Source organism: Diorhabda sublineata, chromosome 3 (assembly GCF_026230105.1).
Source record: "Diorhabda sublineata isolate icDioSubl1.1 chromosome 3, icDioSubl1.1, whole genome shotgun sequence".
In the NCBI taxonomy this organism is placed as follows: domain Eukaryota; kingdom Metazoa; phylum Arthropoda; class Insecta; order Coleoptera; family Chrysomelidae; genus Diorhabda; species Diorhabda sublineata.
In genome coordinates, this window is record NC_079476.1 from 26,083,161 (window position 1) to 26,109,426 (window position 26,266).

The following is a 26,266-nucleotide window of genomic DNA, read 5'->3' on the forward strand; positions in this document are numbered from 1 at the left end:
AAAATTTCTTGGAAAGGTGAAGGTCATAAGTAAAAAAAAAGAATATATTCAAACGTGTCTTTTATTAATCTATTATTTTAAACTTATTTACTAATAATTAATTCGAAAATAAAAGTATCAGAGGATAACATATTTAATGTACATATTAGCCGGTACAACATTCAAATTCACAGTCAGAAAAAACGTTATATAGCATAAATGTGGAATTTTGTCAACCACAGTTGAGAAATATTGATATATATAAGAAAAAAACTTTAATAAACAAATAATATAAGAAATTATGTAGGATTGTTACGAACTCGCCGGTCCTGTACTATTAAAACAAGTTTGGCGGATGCGGTGGGCAATTACTAGAAATTTTTTTGTTCTTTGTATTGTTTCTTATATTTTATTCACAGTATTTTTGAAAAATTAGAGACATTATGATAAATGAATAATAAAACATGAAAAAATGTGCATTTTTATTTGTTTTTGTTCGATATTTTTTAGTTTAAATAGCAGAAAAAAGACAAGAAAATATTTTTTTGGTTGGATTGATTTTATGAGAGTTAAAAAACATGTTTTACATGTCCAAAAAATGTTCTATCTCGAAATTATGTTGCGAATAGGTTATATATGAATGCTTCACATGAATTCTCGAAACCAAATCTGAGTTTAAAGTCGTTAAAAATGCCAGGAAATGAATGTTACAGAAAAATATGAAATATTTGGAAAAAGGTCCAAAAAAAATCAAATCTCAATGCCTTTTCTCAATATTTAGGAAGAAAAACTTCACATTAATGCCCTTTTTTATTGTTAAGTTAATTATATAACGAATAATCAATCCGGTAAAACTATTTCTTGATCTCTTTTGAACGGCTCGTAGCCGTTGTTGGGGTAATCAATGCTCCTTATTGTATTGTCAACTTCTTCTCTGTCACATTCAACGAATAAACTACAATAAAAAAACATTCCATACACTTAACAGTATGACGTCAATCTTATTAATAAAAATTTCATATATTATTGTTCCGAACTCGTCCACGACATGGACTATGAAGACGGTCCTGTTCGATTATGTTGATAGATTATAAAATGTACTGCAAATTTCTTAAAATGGTTTTTTATGACTTATTTCCAGTATATTTTACGTTTTTCACTATATTTTATCATTGAATTTGGTTCATTACTTCGTAATTCTCATTTATTCAAAATTCATTTTCTTTTAGTTTTTTTTGTCCTTTTTTCCGTCTTTCTGTGTTAAATTCAATAATTGGGTATTACATTGAAGCTATTTAACATATCAAATATAACGTCTTGCCTAATCTGCAAATTACTTTGAAACCAAACACCAAATTCGATGTTAATTATGGTCACTTGAATGATAATTATGTTTGATAATAATTAATAGCGTCATTTAGTTCGCGGTAATTGTATGTTCTCTAAAATAGATTTAGACCATTATTAAATTTTAACTGCGGAAAGGTAAAAGCACGAAAATTAAATTTGATAACTTCATAACCTTCAATTGGAGAAACGTATTTCGAAGTAAATTACTTTAATATAGAAAAAATACTTGAAATGGAAAAAAAAAATGTTTTGAGATTGATAGCTTTGGGTATATATCATCTATCATTGACAGTACTACGTTCCGTGTGTAGGGTATGAGGAATCATATTCCAACCGACTAGATAGGCAACAAACAACGCTGTCAACACTGCATTTCGTTGTTGGGTAAATATGTAATGATTGGCTTGATTAATGCTGATGTAAAGATTGTCTTAATAAAAATTTAAAAAAAAACTTGTAAACGTGTGTACCAACACAATCGAAATAATTGAAAACGGCACTTCGAGGGAATTTATTGGTTTCCGAAAAAAAATTTTTGGTGGGTATTATTGAGAAATTACGGATTATGAACAGTTATCTTTTCAGTATATTTACTATTGATCATACCTCGTATATAGTACAAAATCAACACGAATTGCTAAATTCGCTAAAAAAAGGGTAAACACTAATTTTATATATTATATATTTTATATATTTGTTGTTTTTGATTTTTCGTCTTATTTGTGGTTGTATACTTAATAATTCTTATTCATTAACTGAATTAATATTTTTCGGCATAAAATTTACTATAAATGAGTTTTAAATTAAATAGAAAACGTTAAAATTATTCAAGTGCCTTACTCCCCCCCAATAACAATAATGGATTGTTCCTTTCAGACCAATCGACGTGTACACAGCCACCTGGATACTCGGATTGTGAATAATTCCAAGAATCTTTTCTCCCATCCGTATATTGTCTGTTAAATATATTGAACTGGTATATATTTTTTTCGTTTACACTGTATTAAAATGTATGAATACAGCTTGGTTTCATCTATTTTTTTGTTACAATGAACATATCGTGACCTAACTGTTATTATTCTCCGAAATGAGAAAAAAAATCATATCTTCATTTTACCACATCGCAGAAAGCTCGCCACAAAAAAAGATTATAAACGAATAACCTCTAAATAAAACAAAAACTTTTATGATAGCTACACTTCTTTTTTTTCAGAAAGAGTGTATTGCGAAACAATAATTATTTTTAAGAAAATGATATTAAAGACAAACAATTGTTAAATGTGAGAGAAACAGTATTTATATCTTTTTATATACATGCATTTATATAAAACGCCGTTGCCAAATTATAGAAAACATCCGGTTTCATTGTAATTTTAATTACCAACGAAATCATTATTATACTCGACGTAAGATCTTATGAAATCGCATCCATATGACGAATTTATATTTATAAGTATCCTTTAAGTATATTGATTAAATTTTCAATTAATATGTTTTTTAAATGAAACTTTCTACTGCACCACTTATTCTGTTTTGTACTATGTAACTAGCAAGTGGCAACACTGTTTCTCCATTTTGTAAAATGACTTTGTTTATTTTTCAATTTAGTGTTTTACATTGTCTTAAAGTCGTTTTATTGGTAATATTTGTAAAATATGTCGTTTTCTATTTGTTATAAATACGACTAAGAAACGCTAACGCCCAGGTAAGTTTTTTAATTTAATTTATTATATGATTCGTGAAAGATTTGATATTTAAATAGTATTACCCTCGTGTGCAATTATATCTCGGTTTTAATAATTTTGAAGCCTCCAAATTAAAAAAAATAGCAGTGTTCATGAACTTTCCATCAAAATAATAATAAAAAAGTTTAAGTATAGTTAGACTACAATAAAGTTCTTATAAATTCTTCATTATATGTAATTTACTGATAATAGTATTGATGTACATGCGCAATAGTTCTAAAAGTTTATTATATATTATTTAGTTGTCTCTCTCTCTTTGTTCATCTACTGCATTTCTATTACTATCTCTTTTTAATATAAATAAACAATCTATTATAAGTATGTCTATGGATAAAATACATTTCCATTTTACGAGGGTGTGTCAAATAATTACGTTCGCGTGTTTGATTCCGAATCAATTTAAAAACCATGTACATTGTCAAATTGTCGTTTGAAGTTAGTTTGGTTCTGATTTTTTTTAGAAACAGGTCCGTATTGGCCGATCACATCGATTTTGTAAAATATTTATTAAACAAATCGATACTAAATTGGTTATAACTTAATCGAAATTGATTATAAGTTTAATTAACGAACATATCTAATGAAAGTACTATACTGGTTGTCCCGTTTAACTATTATACGTTAAAATATAATTTATTATATTATTGTTTTGATGTTTATTATTGTTTAGACTAAACTGACCATTTTAATTGATTAACATCAATACTCCGTTTCCCATATCCTCTGGCACCAGCGAATTCTGGAAAGCCTCTAAGACACATTCCTCCGTAGCATTCAGAACCAGCTCGTTTTCCGAAACTTCTAGCAACTAGTAGATCCATGTTTTTAAAAGCCCTTTGGGACATTTTTCTCGTTCTTAACAGGTCTCTGGTTCGTTGTGGTACTAAATACCTGTCTTTTTGGGGCAGTGGATCTTGAGTGCTTGCCAATAAGATGTGCCAGATGATCATTAAAGCGCAAAAAATGATGACGTGATGACAAGCCATGCTACAACAAATATCGAAAGATTTTTGAGTGTTAATAGAATGGATATTGAAGTATATAAAAAATAACGGTTCTTTTTATCGCGTTTCGGTGGTTTTCCGAGTCGTTTTTCGCTACAGGATGAATTCTGTCGTCCAAAACCGGTAAAAACGCTTCGACATTAGGATATTTGCATTTTTTAGAAAGTTCTTTATGTAAAATAATATTAGAAAGTAAAATATTAAGTGACGTAATAATGGTGGCCTTACTGAAATGTTTAAACTACCTATAAAATGTTTGAAATTTCGATAATTTTTTCTATATATTTGTTGAAACGTGAATATTTTGGAAGAGAATCAAGTTTTGTCCAATTATAATTTTTTGTTTTCATTTATTCATCTTTAAATATGAGTAGCAACCCGACCAAAACCCGAAAAAAACGCTTCGATATTAGGATATTTGCATTTTTCAAGAAGTTCTCGATGTAAAATAATATTAGAAAGTAAAATATTACGTCACGCAATATGGAGGACGTACTGAAATGTTTAAACTACCCATAAAATGTTTGAATTTTCGATAATTTTTTTCTATATATTTGTTGAAACGTGAATAGATCTTAATGGAGAATATTTTGGAAGATAATTGAGTTTTGTCCAATTATAAATTCTTGTTTTCATTCATCTATTTTAAAAAATGAGTAGCAACCCGACCAAAACCGTAAAAATCGCTTCGACATTAGGATATTTGCATTTTTTAAAAAGTTCTTCATGTAAAATAATATTAGAAAGTAAAATATTAAGTCATATAATATGGTGGCCTTACTAAAATGTTTAAACTACCTATAAAATGTTTGAAATTTCGTTAATTTTTTTCTACATATTTGTTGAAACGTGAATAGATCTTAATGGAGAATATTTTGGAAGAGAATTAAGTTTTGTTCAATCATAAATTCTTGTTTTCATTAATCTATTTTAAAAAATGAGTAGCAACCCGACCAAAACCGGAAAAAACGCTTCGACATTAGGATATTTGCATTTTTTAAAAAGTTCTTTATGTAAAATAATATTAGAAAGTATAATATTAAGTCATATAATATGGTGGACGTACTGAAATGTTTAAACTACCCATAAAATGTTTGAAATTTCGTTAATTTTTTTCTATATATTTGTTGAAACGTGAATAGATCTTAATGGAGAATATTTTGGAAGATAATTAAGTTTTGTTCAATCATAAATTCTTGTTTTCATTAATCTATTTTAAAAAATGAGTAGCAACCCGACCAAAACCGGAAAAAACGCTTCGACATTAGGATATTTGCATTTTTTAAAAAGTTCTTCATGTAAAATAATATTAGAAAGTAAAATATTAAGTCATATAATATGGTGGACGTACTGAAATGTTTAAACTACCTATAAAATGTTTGAAATTTCGTTAATTTTTTTCTATATATTTGTTGAAACGTGAATAGATCTTAATGGAGAATATTTTGGAAGAGAATTAAGTTTTGTTCAATCATAAATTCTTGTTTTCATTAATCTATTTTAAAAAATGAGTAGCAACCCGACCAAAACCGGAAAAAACGCTTCGACATTAGGATATTTGCATTTTTTAAAAAGTTCTTTATGTAAAATAATAATAGAAAGTAAAATATTAAGTCATATAGTATGGTGGACGTACTGAAATGTTTAAACTACCCATAAAATGTTTGAAATTTCGTTAATTTTTTTCTATATATTTGTTGAAACGTGAATAGATCTTAATGGAGAATATTTTGGAAGAGAATTAAGTTTTGTTCAATCATAAATTCTTGTTTTCATTAATCTATTTTAAAAAATGAGTAGCAACCCGACCAAAACCGGAAAAAACGCTTCGACCTTAGGATATTTGCATTTTTTAAAAAGTTCTTCATGTAAAATAATAATAGAAAGTAAAATATTAAGTCATATAGTATGGTGGACGTACTGAAATGTTTAAACTACCTATAAAATGTTTGAAATTTCATTAATTTTTTTCTACATATTTGTTGAAACGTGAAAAATTCTTAATGGAGAATATTTTGGAAGAGAATTTAGTTTTGTTCAATCAGAAATTCTTGTTTTCATTCATCTATTTTAAAAAATGAGTAGCAGCCCGACCAAAACCGTAAAAAACGTTTCGACATTAGGATATTTGCATTTTTTAAAAAGTTCTTCATGTAAAATAATATTAGAAAGTAAAATATTAAGTCATATAATATGGTGGACGTACTGAAATGTTTAAACTGCCTATAAAATGTTTGAAATTTCATTAATTTTTTTCTACATATTTGTTGAAACGTGAAAAATTCTTAATGGAGAATATTTTGGAAGAGAATTTAGTTTTGTTCAATCAGAAATTCTTGTTTTCATTCATCTATTTTAAAAAATGAGTAGCAACCCGACCAAAACCGTAAAAAACGTTTCGACATTAGGATATTTGCATTTTTTAAAAAGTTCTTCATGTAAAATAATATTAGAAAGTATAATATTAAGTCATATAATATGGTGGACGTACTGAAATGTTTAAACTACCTATAAAATGTTTGAAATTTCGTTAATTTGTTTCTACATATTTGTTGAAACGTGAATAGATCTTAATTGAGAATATTTTGGAAGAGAATTAAGTTTTGTCCAATTATAAATTCTTGTTTTTATTTATCTATCTTCAATGTACCCAAAATTATAATTGTTATTTTATATTCAATGTTGAAAGCTTTCGAATGTCTCTGGTAAAACAGGTAAACTCGAGGACGTGTTGAAGGTCATGTTCGTGATTGTTTCTATTAAATAGAATATCTCGATATATAATATATTTAACCTTATCTCAACTGCAATTCCATTCGAGGGTTTCATCCTAAAATAATAATTCCTTCATCGTGCTACCAGACCCTTTTCGAAAATATTGAAATTTAATTATTATTTCAACGATCGAAAGTTTTCTTTCATTAACACGATGTTGTTGGGGCTTTCGGGAATCTGTTTATTATAAAATATAAGTGAGAAGTTTCGATGTTTTGAGGTTATGGCATAAAATTTTTTTCTATCAAAATCCTTGATAATGTTTTTCAACCCAATATGGCCGAACTGTCCGGCTATTAGTTTAGGGGCGTTCAACTCTATATTTTGGACTTTTATAACAAGATGTCGTCTATAATATGTAAATTTATAGAAACTATGTCGAAACGTTGTAATTAGAGAAAACTTACCTATACAATTAACTAGGAATTTGAAGGTTTCATTAAAATGATTAGACTCTACGGAGCTCGAACGTGAAAGGTAATTATATAACAAAATCACATCGGAGGGTATTAATCTTTTATTTTCTTCCTTTCCGAGATTAAGGGTAGTGAATTAGAACAGTCCTTAATTAGGTTTTTTCTTTCGGAATTAAAAGTATTCGAGAATAAATAGTGTCAGGTGAAAGTGGTTTATAATTTCAATGTTGTTGTTTTCGGAAACTCAAAAATTGGAAAGAAGTTTATCAACTACTAGAAAACATTCATTTTATATAAAAAAACTGCCTCAAAATCTCAAAAACCCTAAGAAATATTAGGAAAATTTTATTTCTGTGAACTTTAAATTAAAAATTATTCAAACTAAATCGATAAATTTTCAGAATAAATATTTTTATTTTACATTTCGATAGATACGACGCAGAACAAAAAGTAATTAACTTTAAAGCTCTGTATCTCCGAAATTAATTTATGAAGAAGTTCTTTATTAATCAATAGAGCTTAAGTAAAACACTCTATAAGTGACAGTTCGAAAGATATAAATGAATTTAGAGCCTCATGACATTTTTTTGATTTCTCTCAATTTACCACGACTTCAAGGCCCTGTATATACAAAACTATTTCAAGATTGATAATGAAAATTAGAGGATTCTTAAAACAAATCCTTCCAAATCGATAGAGCTTGAGTAGAACACTCTAAATGTGACAGTCCAAAAGATATGAGTACATTTAGAGCCTCATGACATTTTTTTGATTTCTCTCAATTTACCACGATTTCAAGGTCATGTATATACAAAACTATTCGAAATTTGATAATGAAAATTGGAGGATTCTTAAAACAGATCCCTCCAAATCGATAGAGCTTGAGTAGAACACTCTATATGTGACTGTCCAAAAGATATGAGTAAATTTAGATCCTCATGACATTTTTTTGATTTCTCTCAATTTACCACGATTTCAAGGCCCTGTATATACAAAACTATTTCAAGATTGATAATGAAAACTAGAGGATTCTTAAAACAAATCCTTCCAAATCGATAGAGCTTGAGTAGAACACTCTAAATGTGACAGTCCAAAAGATATGAGTAAATTTAGAGCCTCATGATATTTTTTTGATTTCTCTCAATTTAGCACGATTTCAAGGCCCTGTATATACAAAACTATTCCAAGATTGATAATGAAAATTAGAGGATTCTTAAAACAAATTCTTCCAAAGCGATAGAGCTTGAGTAGAACACACTAAATGTGACACTCCAAAAGATATGAGTAAATTTAGAGCCTCATGATATTTTTTTGATTTCTCTCAATTTAGCACGATTTCAAGGCCCTGTATATACAAAACTATTCCAAGATTGATAATGAAAACTAGAGGATTCCTAAAACAAATCCTTCCAAATCGATAGAGCTTGAGTAGAACACTCTAAATGTGATAGTCCAAAAGATATGAGTACATTTAGAGCGTCATGACACTTTTTCTATTTACGAATCGAAAAAAGTAGATAGGAAAAAATTTATAGAAACCAAGAACATTATAAATAAAAAACATTTCATCGATTTTACTATAAACAATAGATTCCGATATATCCATATAACTTAAAAGTATGACAGAGACGTTCCATTCCCCTATTACGTATTCCTAATTTTTAACAGTGTAGTTTGATTTTGGTATTCACAATCAAATTAGTCATAAAACAATCGGAAACTAATTAAGTAACATAATAACACCTAAAAAACGATTAAACTCATTCAGGTGCGTGAAATTAATCTGTAGAAATTCAATTATACCATAATTGTATCTTGTTACATCAATTCGAAATCATATTCAAACAATTTCGTCTGAATATTTATATAAACAATTCCGAAAACTTACATAATAAATTAAATATTTTCTTTAAATAATAATCAGTAATAAAAAAATTGAAACTAGTCTATTTTGCTTTAATTATATTAAATATTTGTTTAAGTACATAAAGGAAGTTAATTTGGCAACACTGTTGTCTATAACAACTGAAGTGACATATAGTTTTGAGTTAGTTTAGTCTGGGAATTAGTTACGAATAAACTGAAGTCGTTTTAACGTTTTTTAATATATTTTGGAAGGATTTAATGTAAATGATGGAAGTTTTCTAATTACTTAAAGTAAATATAATCAATTTTAAATAAATATATTGATATATAAATTGAAAATAGAATGTCCATCAAGAAATATTCAATTATGTGAAATGAAGTTCATCGTGGTAGTGTTTTATTCAATAATACGTTCCAGAAAGTCCATTAGATCCCACATAAAAGCCGTTTTGGCTGGTATTGCGACCGGTTCTTCAATGTATCGTAATCACTTATCTCTAATAGTAACGTTCAGTGCTGTCAAGACTTATTAAAAATTTTTAACGTACAGTGACATTATCTATATCGTTTTGGTTTAGTTTTGTGGAATTTATGACGTTTTGAAGTAAACCGGAAACTGAGTAAGTCATTTTTTTTCTATAAACTTCCGACGCGAAATGTTGTCAGCCATCTTGTTGGAAGTTCTTCTAAATTATTTTGTTTACCAAAAAGATTTCTCGTATTATTTCTTCTTCTTATAGAAATTAGTTTAACTTCAGATTATCAACTATAAAATCCTTAATGAAGCTGCCTTAATTTCATATTGATCCGTCTGATTTTATGCATGACTGAAAATCTGTCTAAGCTGAAGGATATAACGAAAGATGGCCATCAAATCTCTAGGGAATGATGTAATTATTAGTTGGTAGCAGTTTCTAGATGGAACTTCAAAATTGTTTTATTTGGAAACGATTTAATTAATAAAACAATTTATATATATGTTATCGAAATTTGACACGACATGATAGTAAACTCGGTAATTTTTTTAATTACAACACCCTGAACTAAAATCAACAAAATCACCAACCAATCAACTTTGACTTCTGCTGGAGTAAAAATATGATGGCTGACTTCCGCGAGGACAGAAATTTCCTAACCTAATCTCTATACCCGTAATTTTTTTTATGGAACGACACTATTTGTTCAATAATCAATATCGATGAATAATTTTCGTTATTTTTAACGATAGACCTAATAATTTACCTTAAACAAACCGAAACACGTTCTTTCATCAAAATACTAGTACTAATTTTATACATGAAACTCGTACGCCTTTTATCTCGTATATTTTCATTAAATTTTAATTATAAACTTCTAGAAACTTTCATGTGTGTCGAGATCAAACGGAAATCGAGAAAATGCAGGTACAATTAAATCAATTAAACAACTACCAAACGCAACATAACCTCAATTTCCAAGATTCGAATCAATGGTACATACACCGATTATAATTATAACCAGACTTTATTACTGACAATTTAATTACCTCGACTGAAAAATAATCGATTATTATCATCGATAACTGTGCATTTTTTCGTCGGTGTTTATGATTGTAGTTTAGTTCTTGTGAGATCTGTTTTTGAGTATTGGTCTTTTTGGAAGGGTAGTTGTTGGTTGGTGATTTAAAGTGTTTTGTAATTTGAAAAAAATCGATAAACAGGAAATTTGGCCTCTTTTGAAGAAGAAGAAGGTGTTGTTTCATCAAGACAATTTAAGAAATGGCTTAGAATTGGCATCGTATTCTACAGATTTGGTCCCTAGTGACTTCTATTAAACCTCAAACTTGGAGAGTTTTTTTTAAACGCTCTATCAGTTTATAGCAAAGTTTTTCAGTCTAAATAACAACAAAAAAAGCATGATTTCGATCTAAGCCGTTTCTAAATATATTTTTTCTACTACCGTGCATAAAGTACGTACTTTAGATACACTTTCGAGTGAGTAAAACATCACTTTACGCAGTAGTACGTTGAGAAACATAGTTTAAAGAGTATTGCGTAGGAAAACGTATTATTAAGGTCTCTCTAGTATAGTGGTTAGAATACGAGGATCGCATGCGGGAGGTCCCAGGTTCAAATCTCAAAAGTTGACAGATTTAAATAACACAAATTCGTCTGTTGTTTTGTTAGTTTTTTTTTAATCTTGATTAAAATTTTCAAAATATTAATAAATATGTTTTATAAGACACGTGTAGGTGCGAAAATGTCTGGTTAAACATGATAAAATTTTTTATTGTGTATCAAATTTCAAAGCACACACTTTGACGTAATGTTTTACATCTGTTACATCGTATCCTATTCAAACGCTTTTTGAATAACATTAAATTTCAATATCGATTCGATTCATAGCAACTTAATCCACCATATTACGATATAACTTCAAATCTAATTTAATATAAATCTTATACTATCAAAAAAAAAATAATTATCTCTTCAAAACTGCGCGGAAAACTCGTCAAGTCTTATTTTTTGTATTAAAAGTTAATTGTTACTGAAGTGTTTTAGTTTAGTGTAGTGTAGTGTGGTCCATTGAACTAAATACGAATCAGTAGATTCAGATTTGAGACGTCCGTTTTGAAGTTGATTTACTTGAACGGTAGACGATAGATTTATCACGATATCGATATTGAGAGAGATTCCACAGCTCCAGAGGTTCGGAATAGACTTAAACTAACTTGAAACGACACGTGTAAGCTTAGAAATAGTACGATGGAGACTGAGGTAGCCTGAAATTGTATCATGGGCTCTCACTCCTGGAAAGACATCGTAGATCTAGACGATCAAGACAGATTGTGGAGACGATCAATACAGAGTGTGGAGACGATCAAAACAGAGTGTGGAGACGATAAAGACAGAGTGTGGAGATGATTAAAACAGAGTGTGGAGACGATCAAGACAGAGTGTGGAGATGATTAAAACAGAGTGTGGAGACGATAAAGACAGAGTGTGGAGACGATCAAAACAGAGTGTGGAGATGATTAAAACAGAGTGTGGAGACGATCAAGACAGAGTGTGGAGACGATCAAGACAGAGTGTGGAGACGATCAAAACAGAGTGTGGAGATGATTAAAACAGAGTGTGGAGACGATCAAGACAGAGTGTGGAGACGATCAAGACAGAGTGTGGAGACGATAAAGACAGAGTGTGGAGACGATGAAGACAGAGTGTGGAGACGATCAAGACAGAGTGTGGAGACGATAAAGACAGAGTGTGGAGACGATCAAAACAGAGTGTGGAGACGATCAAAACAGAGTGTGGAGACGATAAAGACAGAGTGTGGAGACGATCAAAACAGAGTGTGGAGATGATTAAAACAGAGTGTGGAGACGATCAAGACAGAGTGTGGAGACGATCAAGACAGATTGTGGAGGCAATTAAGACAGATTGTGGAGACGATCAATACAGAGTGTGGAGATGATCAAAACAGATTGTGGAGACGATCAATACAGAGTGTAGAGATGATCAAAACAGATTGTGGAGACGATCAAGACTGAGGCTGTGATGCCGTTTGCTCCATTTATTGGTGACGATAGTCCATGGAGCATTAGGGAAGGCGTGCCTAATTCGCCACCAAATCGTTTTTTATGAAAAAGGGGATGATATGCCTGTAGAGTACGTCCAAAATTTGATTTCTTCGATGTCTGACAGGGTTAGAGATCTTCGTCGACATGACCTCTTCATTTTTTGAAAATCTTTGATCACGAAACCATTTTTCAAGTCTAGGAATAAACAATAATCCGAAGGGGTTAAATCTGGCGAATAGGGTGCGTGAGGTAGCAATTAAAACGTTAATTCATTAAGTTTGGACATTGCAATAACTGATGTGTGAGCTGGTGGATTACCTTGATGAAACAAGACTCTATCCTTGTTCAAATACGGCCGTTTTCGCTTGATTTCTTCGCTAAAACGTTGCATAATACTCGAGGTTGATTTTTAATCGAAATACGTCTATTATTATTTGGAAAAAGTGTTTTTTTTTGGTAAAGGTTTGGCTAAATTTAACGTAGCGGCAATTCGAAATGTTCTCCAAAGCAATAAAATCCTATTTTTATCTACAATAAAGGGTATAATGTGCGATTTTTTCGCTTTTTCCAGATCCTTACCCGAAACATTTTCGTTGAAATTACACAAATAGTTATTTTATATACCCAAATTATCAAATTTTTATTTAGTTATCAATTTCAAAGCGACGATGCAAATTTCACCATTCAACAATTGAAAACACCCTATTTAACATGTTTCACAAGGAAATCGCATAATTAATTACCTTTCCAAATGGTAGTGAAGGATAATTTCACCCCCCATTAATAACGTGGTTGGTTTCAACACCCCGCAGAGATAGAGACCTTATTTTTTCCATATTCTTTCTTATTTGACAGAATTTAGAATCATTAGAAGACGTTCTGATTAATGGAAGCTTTAAACCCTTTCTCCACTTCGTATCGGGGTTGTTAAATCTCAAGCTTTGTTAATATTGTTTATTTATAAGTATACAGGACCGAACTGCTTAAAATTTTCATATTATTCGAACGCAAATGTTTTAGTGATCCTGGCAACAATAATACTCTATTTATGAAATTAACTTTTAAGTATTCGTCGTTAATTAATGTGAAAAAGTTTTAAATTAATACCAATCGTTATTTTTTTGAACTCTCGGCTATTTGTCGTATTTTATGCTAAACACCCTGTATATCGAATTTATTAAAGTTGTGGAATTATCACTTTAACGTAAAAAACATTGGGGAGGGGGGTATAGGGTTTCTAGTATTTATTTCTGTAGGTTAAATTTGAGGAGGTGTTTAAAAAAATAATTCACCCTGTAGTGAGTTCGATCAACGAAAGATGGTAGATCGAAAAGTCAAACTTCATAATGACAACGTCAAATTTGACATGTTTACTTCAGTGTTGCCATATTTCAAAACTTGAGTAGCATTTATCGTATTTTTAAGACATTATAAATAATAAAAATGGAAAACTAATTATAATCACGAAATTCACCCTGTAGCGAGTTCGACCAACGAAAAACGGAGGATCGAAATGTCAAACTTCATAATGACAACGTCAAATTTGACATGTTTACTTCAGTGTTGCCATATTTCAAAACTTGAGTAGCAATTCTCGTATTTTTTAGAGATTATAAATAATAAAAATGGAAAACTAATTATAGTCACGAAATTCACCCTGTAGTGAGTTCGACCAACGAAAAACGGAGGATCGAAATGTCAAACTTCATAATGACAACGTCAAATTTGACATGTTTACTTCAGTGTTGCCATATTTCAAAACTTGAGTAGCATTTATCGTATTTTTAAGACATTATAAATAATAAAAATGGAAAACTAATTATAATCACGAAATTCACCCTGTAGCGAGTTCGACCAACGAAAAACGGAGGATCGAAATGTCAAACTTCATAATGACAACGTCAAATTTGACATGTTTACTTCAGTGTTGCCATATTTCAAAACTTGAGTAGCAATTCTCGTATTTTTTAGAGATTATAAATAATAAAAATGGAAAACTAATTATAGTCACGAAATTCACCCTGTAGCGAGTTCGACCAACGAAAAACGGAGGATCGAAATGTCAAACTTCATAATGACAACGTCAAATTTGACATGTTTACTTCAGTGTTGCCATATTTCAAAACTTGAGTAGCATTTATCGTATTTTTAAGACATTATAAATAATAAAAATGGAAAACTAATTATAATCACGAAATTCACCCTGTAGCGAGTTCGACCAACGAAAAACGGAGGATCGAAATGTCAAACTTCATAATGACAACGTCAAATTTGACATGTTTACTTCAGTGTTGCCATATTTCAAAACTTGAGTAGCAATTCTCGTATTTTTTAGAGATTATAAATAATAAAAATGGAAAACTAATTATAGTCACGAAATTCACCCTGTAGCGAGTTCGACCAACGAAAAACGGAGGATCGAAATGTCAAACTTCATAATGACAACGTCAAATTTGACATGTTTACTTCAGTGTTGCCATATTTCAAAACTTGAGTAGCAATTCTCGTATTTTTTAGAGATTATAAATAATAAAAATGGAAAACTAATTATAGTCACGAAATTCACCCTGTAGCGAGTTCGACCAACGAAAAACGGAGGATCGAAATGTCAAACTTCATAATGACAACGTCAAATTTGACATGTTTACTTCAGTGTTGCCATATTTCAAAACTTGAGTAGCATTTATCGTATTTTTAAGACATTATAAATAATAAAAATGGAAAACTAATTATAATCACGAAATTCACCCTGTAGCGAGTTCGACCAACGAAAAACGGAGGATCGAAATGTCAAACTTCATAATGACAACGTCAAATTTGACATGTTTACTTCAGTGTTGCCATATTTCAAAACTTGAGTAGCAATTCTCGTATTTTTTAGAGATTATAAATAATAAAAATGGAAAACTAATTATAGTCACGAAATTCACCCTGTAGCGAGTTCGACCAACGAAAAACGGAGGATCGAAATGTCAAACTTCATAATGACAACGTCAAATTTGACATGTTTACTTCAGTGTTGCCATATTTCAAAACTTGAGTAGCATTTATCGTATTTTTAAGACATTATAAATAATAAAAATGGAAAACTAATTATAATCACGAAATTCACCCTGTAGCGAGTTCGACCAACGAAAAACGGAGGATCGAAATGTCAAACTTCATAATGACAACGTCAAATTTGACATGTTTACTTCAGTGTTGCCATATTTCAAAACTTGAGTAGCAATTCTCGTATTTTTTAGAGATTATAAATAATAAAAATGGAAAACTAATTATAGTCACGAAATTCACCCTGTAGCGAGTTCGACCAACGAAAAACGGAGGATCGAAATGTCAAACTTCATAATGACAACGTCAAATTTGACATGTTTACTTCAGTGTTGCCATATTTCAAAACTTGAGTAGCATTTATCGTATTTTTAAGACATTATAAATAATAAAAATGGAAAACTAATTATAATCACGAAATTCACCCTGTAGCGAGTTCGACCAACGAAAAACGGAGGATCGAAATGTCAAACTTCATAATGACAACGTCAAATTTGACATGTTTACTTCAGTGTTGCCATATTTCAAAACTTGAGTAGCAATTCTCGTATTTTTTAGAGATTATAAATAATAAAAATGGAAAACTAATTATAGTCACGAAATTCACCCTGTAGCGAGTTCGACCAACGAAAAACGGAGGATCGAAATGTCAAACTTCATAATGACAACGTCAAATTTGACATGTTTACTTCAGTGTTGCCATATTTCAAAACTTGAGTAGCATTTATCGTATTTTTTAGAGATTATGGACAATAAAAATCGAAAACTAATTATAATCACGAAATTCACCCTGTAGCGAGCTCGATCAACGAAAGATGGTAGATCGAAAAGTCAAACTTCATAATGACAACGTCAAATTTGACATGTTTACTTCAGTGTTGCCATATTTCAAAACTTGAGTAGCAATTCTCGTATTTTTTAGAGATTATGAACAATAAAAATCGAAAACTAATTATAATCACGAAATTCACCCTGTAGCGAGTTCGACCAACGAAAAACGGAGGATCGAAATGTCAAACTTCATAATGACAACGTCAAATTTGACATGTTTACTTCAGTGTTGCCATATTTCAAAACTTGAGTAGCAATTCTCGTATTTTTTAGAGATTATAAATAATAAAAATGGAAAACTAATTATAATCACGAAATTCACCCTGTAGCGAGTTCGACCAACGAAAAACGGAGGATCGAAATGTCAAACTTCATAATGACAACGTCAAATTTGACATGTTTACTTCACTGTTGCCATATTTCAAAACTTGAGTAGCATTTATCGTATTTTTTAGAGATTATGAACAATAAAAATCGAAAACTAATTATAATCACGAAATTCACCCTGTAGCGAGTTCGTCCAACGAAAAACGGAGGATCGAAATGTCAAACTTCATAATGACAACGTCAAATTTGACATGTTTACTTCAGTGTTGCCATATTTCAAAACTTGAGTAGCAATTCTCGTATTTTTTAGAGATTATGAACAATAAAAATCGAAAACTAATTATAATCACGAAATTCACCCTGTAGCGAGTTCGACCAACGAAAAACGGAGGATCGAAATGTCAAACTTCATAATGACAACGTCAAATTTGACATGTTTACTTCAGTGTTGCCATATTTCAAAACTTGAGTAGCAATTCTCGTATTTTTTAGAGATTATAAATAATAAAAATGGAAAACTAATTATAATCACGAAATTCACCCTGTAGCGAGTTCGACCAACGAAAAACGGAGGATCGAAATGTCAAACTTCATAATGACAACGTCAAATTTGACATGTTTACTTCACTGTTGCCATATTTCAAAACTTGAGTAGCATTTATCGTATTTTTTAGAGATTATGAACAATAAAAATCGAAAACTAATTATAATCACGAAATTCACCCTGTAGCGAGTTCGTCCAACGAAAAACGGAGGATCGAAATGTCAAACTTCATAATGACAACGTCAAATTTGACATGTTTACTTCAGTGTTGCCATATTTCAAAACTTGAGTAGCAATTCTCGTATTTTTTAGAGATTATGAACAATAAAAATCGAAAACTAATTATAATCACGAAATTCACCCTGTAGCGAGTTCGACCAACGAAAAACGGAGGATCGAAATGTCAAACTTCATAATGACAACGTCAAATTTGACATGTTTACTTCAGTGTTGCCATATTTCAAAACTTGAGTAGCAATTCTCGTATTTTTTAGAGATTATAAATAATAAAAATGGAAAACTAATTATAATCACGAAATTCACCCTGTAGCGAGTTCGACCAACGAAAAACGGAGGATCGAAATGTCAAACTTCATAATGACAACGTCAAATTTGACATGTTTACTTCAGTGTTGCCATATTTCCAAACTTGAGTAGCAATTCTCGTATTTTTTAGAGATTATAAATAATAAAAATGGAAAACTAATTATAATCACGAAATTCACCCTGTAGCGAGTTCGACCAACGAAAAACGGAGGATCGAAATGTCAAACTTCATAATGACAACGTCAAATTTGACATGTTTACTTCACTGTTGCCATATTTCAAAACTTGAGTAGCATTTATCGTATTTTTTAGAGATTATGAACAATAAAAATCGAAAACTAATTATAATCACGAAATTCACCCTGTAGCGAGTTCGACCAACGAAAAACAGAGGATCGAAATGTCAAACTTCATAATGACAACGTCAAATTTGACATGTTTACTTCAGTGTTGCCATATTTCAAAACTTGAGTAGCAATTCTCGTATTTTTTAGAGATTATAAATAATAAAAATGGAAAACTAATTATAATCACGAAATTCACCCTGTAGCGAGTTCGACCAACGAAAAACGGAGGATCGAAATGTCAAACTTCATAATGACAACGTCAAATTTGACATGTTTACTTCACTGTTGCCATATTTCAAAACTTGAGTAGCAATTCTCGTATTTTTTAGAGATTATAAATAATAAAAATGGAAAACTAATTATAATCACGAAATTCACCCTGTAGCGAGTTCGACCAACGAAAAACGGAGGATCGAAATGTCAAACTTCATAATGACAACGTCAAATTTGACATGTTTACTTCACTGTTGCCATATTTCAAAACTTGAGTAGCAATTCTCGTATTTTTTAGAGATTATAAATAATAAAAATCGAAAACTAATTATAATCACGAAATTCACCCTGTAGCGAGTTCGACCAACGAAAAACGGAGGATCGAAATGTCAAACTTCATAATGACAACGTCAAATTTGACATGTTTGCTTCAGTGTTGCCATATTTCAAAACTTGAATAGCATTTATCGTATTTTTTAGAGATTATGAACAATAAAAATCGAAAACTAATTATAATCACGAAATTCACCCTGTAGCGAGTTCGACCAACGAAAAACGGAGGATCGAAATGTCAAACTTCATAATGACAACGTCAAATTTGACATGTTTACTTCACTGTTGCCATATTTCAAAACTTGAGTAGCATTTATCGTATTTTTTAGAGATTATAAATAATAAAAATGGAAAACTAATTATAATCACGAAATTCACCCTGTAGCGAGTTCGACCAACGAAAAACGGAGGATCGAAATGTCAAACTTCATAATGACAACGTCAAATTTGACATGTTTACTTCAGTGTTGCCATATTTCAAAACTTGAGTAGCAATTCTCGTATTTTTTAGAGATTATAAATAATAAAAATGGAAAACTAATTATAATCACGAAATTCACCCTGTAGCGAGTTCGGCCAACGAAAAACGGAGGATCGAAATGTCAAACTTCATAATGACAACGTCAAATTTGACATGTTTGCTTCAGTGTTGCCATATTTCAAAACTTGAATAGCATTTATCGTATTTTTTAGAGATTATGAACAATAAAAATCGAAAACTAATTATAATCACGAAATTCACCCTGTAGCGAGTTCGACCAACGAAAAACGGAGGATCGAAATGTCAAACTTCATAATGACAACGTCAAATTTGACATGTTTACTTCAGTGTTGCCATATTTCAAAACTTGAGTAGCAATTCTCGTATTTTTTAGAGATTATAAATAATAAAAATGGAAAACTAATTATAATCACGAAATTCACCCTGTAGCGAGTTCGACCAACGAAAAACGGAGGATCGAAATGTCAAACTTCATAATGACAACGTCAAATTTGACATGTTTACTTCACTGTTGCCATATTTCAAAACTTGAGTAGCATTTATCGTATTTTTTAGAGATTATGAACAATAAAAATCGAAAACTAATTATAATCACGAAATTCACCCTGTAGCGAGTTCGTCCAACGAAAAACGGAGGATCGAAATGTCAAACTTCATAATGACAACGTCAAATTTGACATGTTTACTTCAGTGTTGCCATATTTCAAAACTTGAGTAGCAATTCTCGTATTTTTTAGAGATTATAAATAATAAAAATGGAAAACTAATTATAATCACGAAATTCACCCTGTAGCGAGTTCGACCAACGAAAAACGGAGGATCGAAATGTCAAACTTCATAATGACAACGTCAAATTTGACATGTTTACTTCAGTGTTGCCATATTTCAAAACTTGAGTAGCATTTATCGTATTTTTTAGAGATTATGAACAATAAAAATCGAAAACTAATTATAATCACGAAATTCACCCTGTAGCGAGTTCGACCAACGAAAAACGGAGGATCGAAATGTCAAACTTCATAATGACAACGTCAAATTTGACATGTTTACTTCAGTGTTGCCATATTTCAAAACTTGAGTAGCAATTCTCGTATTTTTTAGAGATTATAAATAATAAAAATGGAAAACTAATTATAATCACGAAATTCACCCTGTAGCGAGTTCGACCAACGAAAAACGGAGGATCGAAATGTCAAACTTCATAATGACAACGTCAAATTTGACATGTTTACTTCACTGTTGCCATATTTCAAAACTTGAGTAGCATTTATCGTATTTTTTAGAGATTATGAACAATAAAAATCGAAAACTAATTATAATCACGAAATTCACCCTGTAGCGAGTTCGACCAACGAAAAACGGAGGATCGAAATGTCAAACTTCATAATGACAACGTCAAATTTGACATGTTTACTTAAGTGTTGCCATATTTCAAAACTTAACTAGCAATCTCTTTATTTTTTAGCTATTATAGATAATAAAAATTGAATACTAATTATAATGAAAGGATTTTTATTCCAACTTCTTTTTTCGATAGTTTCTGTCTTCTTTTTTATTATATTCATCAACTTTTTTGTATGTATAGATTGCTGTTTTGGCTCTGGATATTTCTTTATCATTTTGACAAATCCAAGACTTGTCATCACCAGTTGATTCGACTGTAACTTCTTCCAAAGCAAACCAATGATCTATTTTTATTTCGATGTTCTTTTTTTGACACGAGTTAATTTTCGAACCACTATACATCTCGAATAATGTTTTTTTTCGTGATATATCCATGAAATCCATAATTGTGACCAATTCATCAACTGATTATAATTACAAATTACGTCACGTATCATTAATCAGCTTATGTAGATATTCCCAACACGATTCCACGTTGTAATAAAGTCTTTGTTCAATAAAGATTGAATAATAAGACATCAATTATTGTTTTTGTCTGTTTTTTTGAACCCTTCGATTTGCCTAATTACTATTTAAAGTACAGGAGATTTCGATCAACATTGGAATAAGGAACCAGCCGTTGAAGACAAAACTACAGATCGTATTCACTCGATCGCTTCTCAGGCGACTTCGGCAGTTGTTTTCACAATTTCTTTTCAATTTCATCATCAATAAAAACATATACAGTTCTTTAAGTTTACGCGAAGGATTCCGAGCTGCACTATGACTTGCTGAGGTCTTCTCCAGCTTACCGATTTCGTAGATCTTCCCACCAATTTCTTTTGGGTCTTTAAATGGATGGAATAGCGTCTTTCCATGGTTAACCAGTAGTTAATGATGATTCCTGCTCTATTCTTTTATGATATCTTCGACAGAACTGTTTTTATGTAAGTTTAGGTATTATCCAGCATTTTCTACCAATTCGTAATTACTTTTCGAGCAACCAAGAAGTCGTCGAGCACGTAGATAAGTTCCTGGATCCTTTGATGTTATTAGACGAGCTTAGAAGCTTGCTCGAGTGTTCAAACTTCGTTCATATGTGCGCGGGGCACTCGTAGATGACGTGGTCTGCGGTTTCGTCCACCTCCAAGCACCACCGGCACTCCAGATCGTCCATGATGCCCACTTTGACGAATTTTATTGCGTTCGACTTAATTTTTCATTTTTCCTAACAACCTCTTCTTCAGTAAAACCCTTTCAACTTCGAAGCTTAGGAAAAAGTTGGACCTGACCGTGTTGTATACTTTCCAATCAATCAAACCTGTGGAAGCCTCTAGGTGTGACTTCTTTGGGGCCTTTTAGAGGATCCCTGGCTTAAAAGTCACGGAAATTCGGTTACAAAGAAAAGGGAGAAAGGCAAACAACAAAAAAACTGTTAAAAGAGTTAAAATAGATAAACTTCGCATGCCTGAAGAAGACGACGTTGATAATATTTGCTACGATGTATCAGAATATTCAGAAGATGAGTTAGAACTTTTCGGAAACTATTTTTACATCTGTATAACAATGTACTATAAAAGTGTTAATTCTGATTGCTTTAGTTTAAAAAAAATTAGTATAATGAGTCGTTTAGGTAAATACTTGAAATTATACCTAAAATATTTGTGAAATCCACGACGTTGATGCCGTTTCTTATTAGATAATTTGCGTAATAGCCAAGTCTAGGAAGTTTCAAGAAAGTTCTGTCTTTAGAGATGTTAATACACCATTTTCCACGATGTTTGTTTAAGTTCTACTAGACTAGAGTATTTAAATTAAAATTATAAGTACAATATAATATTTAATTACGAATTTGTTTTTTTTGAGGTTATGTAAGGTATATTGAATATTGAATAGAAACCATGGAAAAAAATTGAATTCCTCGTAAATTTAATCAATTATTTTGTTCATTTTCATTAAAGAAAACTGTGTTTAATACTTGCAAGTATAACTAAGATGATAACTCGACCACAGGACCGTAATAAGTTTATATTTACGTATATTTTTCTAATCGAAATTTACACAAATAATTAACCTTAATAATATTTTATTTTTAGAGGGTAGTATTTGAAATTCATGTTTATACCGAATTTAGCCCCCTCGGGTTAATTTCTGTAGTTTGGGGGGCTAAATGATTCTTATTTCAAAATGGGTGTCGAGGTTATTTAAACATGTGTTGTGGCAGGTACTTTTGGGAGTATCCTCGTATAAATAAATGCGTTTGCGGATACTTTAGAAACTTTGACAAATTAATAATGCCCGTGGTAATTATCTTACCGAAAGGACCCTGCTCTCTGTCATTAGTTACATCATGTTTGCATGTTTCCGAAAGTAGTTTTAGAATGAAATTTTACCACTTAAGGTCTGAACGCTGTTAATATGATTGAATGATATACGTTTAAATTGAAATAGACGAATTACTAATTAATATTAATCAATTTGGCGAAGAAATTGTTCGATTTTGAAAATTTTGGTGGATGCTGAGTCGGTTATAAAATTTCTGGTGGAAGCTCGGTTCGATTTTGAAATTTTGGAATGCCTTCTTTTGATTTTTAAAATTTTGGTGGAGGAATCGATAGATTTTTGAAATTTTGGTGAAGGAATCGATCAATTTTTGAAATTTTCTGAAGGAATCGATCAATTTTTGAAATTTTGTGAAGGAATCGATCGATTTTTGAAATTTTCGTGAGGAAATCGATGGATTTTTGGGTGATACTGAATTCGGTTAAAATGTTGTCGGATTGATATTTGAAATTTTGGTGGATGCTGGGTTCGATCTCAAAATTTATGGTGAAAGTTCAGGTCGAATTTAAAATTTTGCGAAGCCCCTTCTTTTAATTTTTAAAATTTTGGTGATTAATAAATTAGATTTATAAATTTTATTGAGGAATTCGTTCGATTTTGAAGGATGCTGAATTCGGTTTCAAAATTTTTGGTTGAAACTCGGTTCGATTTCGAAATTTTGTGAGGCCCCTTTCAGTTTTTAGAATTTTGGTGGATAGTTAATTAAATTGTTGAAATTTTGGCGAAAAAATCGATAGACTTTTGAAATTTTGCGAAGCTTTATTTTGATTTTTAAAATTTTAGTTACTTAACTTAATTGGATTTTTAAAATTTTGGCGAAGGGTTCGATTGATATTTGAAATTTTGGTGGATGCTGGATTCGATCTCAAAATTTATGGTGGAAGCTCAGGTCGAATTTAAAATTTTGCGTGAATTCTGGCTACGAAATCGATCGATTTTTGAAATTTTGGGGAACCATCTGATTTTTAAAATTTTGGTGGATAATAAATCCACCAAATTGGATTTTTTAAATTTTGGCGAAGAAATAAATCGATTTTTGAAAATTTGGTGGATACTTGATAGATTTTTGAGCTTTTCGGATGTTAATCTCACCTTCTGAAGTTTTGTCGAGAAAATCGACCGATTTTTGAAATTTCCTGGACGTTTGACTCGATTTTTGAAATTTCCTGGACGTTCAACTCGATTTTTGAAATTTTGGGGAAAATATCGATTGATTTTTGAAATTTCCTGGACGTTCGACTCGATTTTTGAAATTTTGTCTAAAAAATCGACCGATTTTTGAAATTTCCTGAACGTTCAACTCGATTTTTGAAATTTTGATGAAAAAATCGATCGATTTTTGAGATTTTCTTGATGTTCAACTCGATTTTTGAACTTTTCTGGATGGTCAACTCGATTTATGAAATTTGGCGAAGAAATCGCTTGATTTTTGAAATTTTGTCTAAAAAATCGATCGGTTTTTGAAATTTCCTGAACGTTCAACTCGATTTTTGAAATTTTGATGAAAAAATCGATCGATTTTTGAGATTTTCTTGATGTTCAACTCGATTTTTGAACTTTTCTGGATGGTCAACTCGATTTGTGAAATTTGGCGAAGAAATCTATCGATTTTTGAAATTCTGGTGGATACTTGATAGATTTTTGAACTTTTCTTGATGTTAATCTCACTTTTTGGAGTTTTGTCGAGAAAATCGACCGATTTTTTAAATTTCCTGGACGTTCAACTCGATTTTTGAAATTCTGGTGGATACTTGATAGATTTTTGAACTTTTCTTGATGTTAATCTCACTTTTTGGAGTTTTGTCGAGAAAATCGACCGATTTTTTAAATTTCCTGGACGTTCAACTCGATTTTTGAAATTTTGGCGGAAAAATCGATCGATTTTTGAGATTTTCTTGATGTTCAACTCGATTTTTGAACTTTTCTGGATGGTCAACTCGATTTGTGAAATTTGGCGAAGAAATTGAACGATTTTTGAAATTCTGGTGGAAACTTGATTTTTGAACTTTTCTTGATGTTAATCTCACCTTTTGGAGTTTTGTCGAGAAAATCGACCGATTTTTTAAATTTCCTCGTTCAACTCGATTTTTGAAATTTTGGCGAAAAAATCGATCGATTTTTGAGATTTTCTGGATGTTTGACTCGAATTTTGAAATTTTCTGGATGGTCAACTCGATTTTTGAAATTTTAGCGAAGAAATCGATCGATTTTTGAAAATTTCTGTTACTAAAATTTGATTAGATTTTCAAATTTTTAGTGGAAACTCAGTTCGATTTTCAAATTTTCAATTATTTAAATTAATTATAATTAAATAAAATTGAATTAATTGAAATTTTGGTGGATAGTTGATTAAATTTTTGAAATTTTGACGAAGAAATCTATTGATTTTTGAATTTTTGGTGGAAGCTCAATTCGATTTCAAAATTATGGCAAAACCTAATCTGATTTTCAAAATTTATGTGGTTGTATTTCGATTTGAATTGTAATCAAATTTTCTATATAGCTACCCTTGTATTCGCATTTTTTCCGATTTAAAATGATTATTAAAAACGTTTAAAAGAGAGAAAAATAAATCAAACAATACTTTAAAATGTTTTATACAGTATTCAACATAAATTCAAACCCATATTTTCATAATTCGTAATAGAAATTTTATCCAGATCATTATCTAACTCTGTAATTTATAAGAATAACATGAAAAATTTATTTTTATAAACAAATAGATTCAAAATTGTGTGAAAAAACAAAACTTACTTTTAAGTCGAGTTTTCTATCTCGAAAGCGCGCGATTCTTCTCAAATTTATGAACGTTCGCGAGTAGAATCAACCACTTTTAAGTCCACCTCTCTTCTTGAGTGTTGACAGTTCAACAGCTGTTGGAGACTGCAAAAATTTCTTGAAATGTTGCCTAAAGAGTAGAGATCCTCCGCTCTCCAGAGTACATGCGCTCGAAAATCATGGGAAATAATCAGAAGGAGAGACTACTTCGTCGTCCCACATAGTTCCACAGGTTTTATATAATTGCTATTCCTTTAAACGTTATCTACATGAAGGTTAAATTGGACATAACTTTGCTTTTGAGAAGATTACCGATTTATCCATCCATATTTTGTATTTTGATTTGTCGTGCACAAAGGAAAATCTAGAGATTA

General features: G+C 30.7%; 1 protein-coding gene across 1 annotated transcript; it reads right to left on the reverse strand.

Moving 5' to 3' along the window:
* Positions 1 to 45: 45 nt before the first annotated feature.
* LOC130441977 (uncharacterized) lies at positions 46 to 25,999 on the reverse strand. The gene is made up of 3 exons (XM_056775916.1): positions 25,869 to 25,999; positions 3,756 to 4,061; positions 46 to 934 (listed from the first exon to the last, which is right to left on the reverse strand). The coding sequence occupies exons 2-3, from the start codon at positions 4,058 to 4,060 to the stop codon at positions 820 to 822; spliced, it is 420 nt and encodes a 139-aa protein (XP_056631894.1). The 5' UTR covers position 4,061; positions 25,869 to 25,999; the 3' UTR covers positions 46 to 819.
* Between the last annotated feature and the right edge of the window lie 267 nt (positions 26,000 to 26,266).

Bases quoted from the DNA above. Each gene is read 5' to 3' on its own strand.
- LOC130441977 (XM_056775916.1), bottom strand. From the start codon at position 4,060: ATGGCTTGTCATCACGTCATCATTTTTTGCGCTTTAATGATCATCTGG. The intron at 935-3,755 runs GTCAGTTTAGTC...TTTTTATTGTAG, and splicing joins GATGTTAATCAATTAAAATG to TTTATTCGTTGAATGTGACA.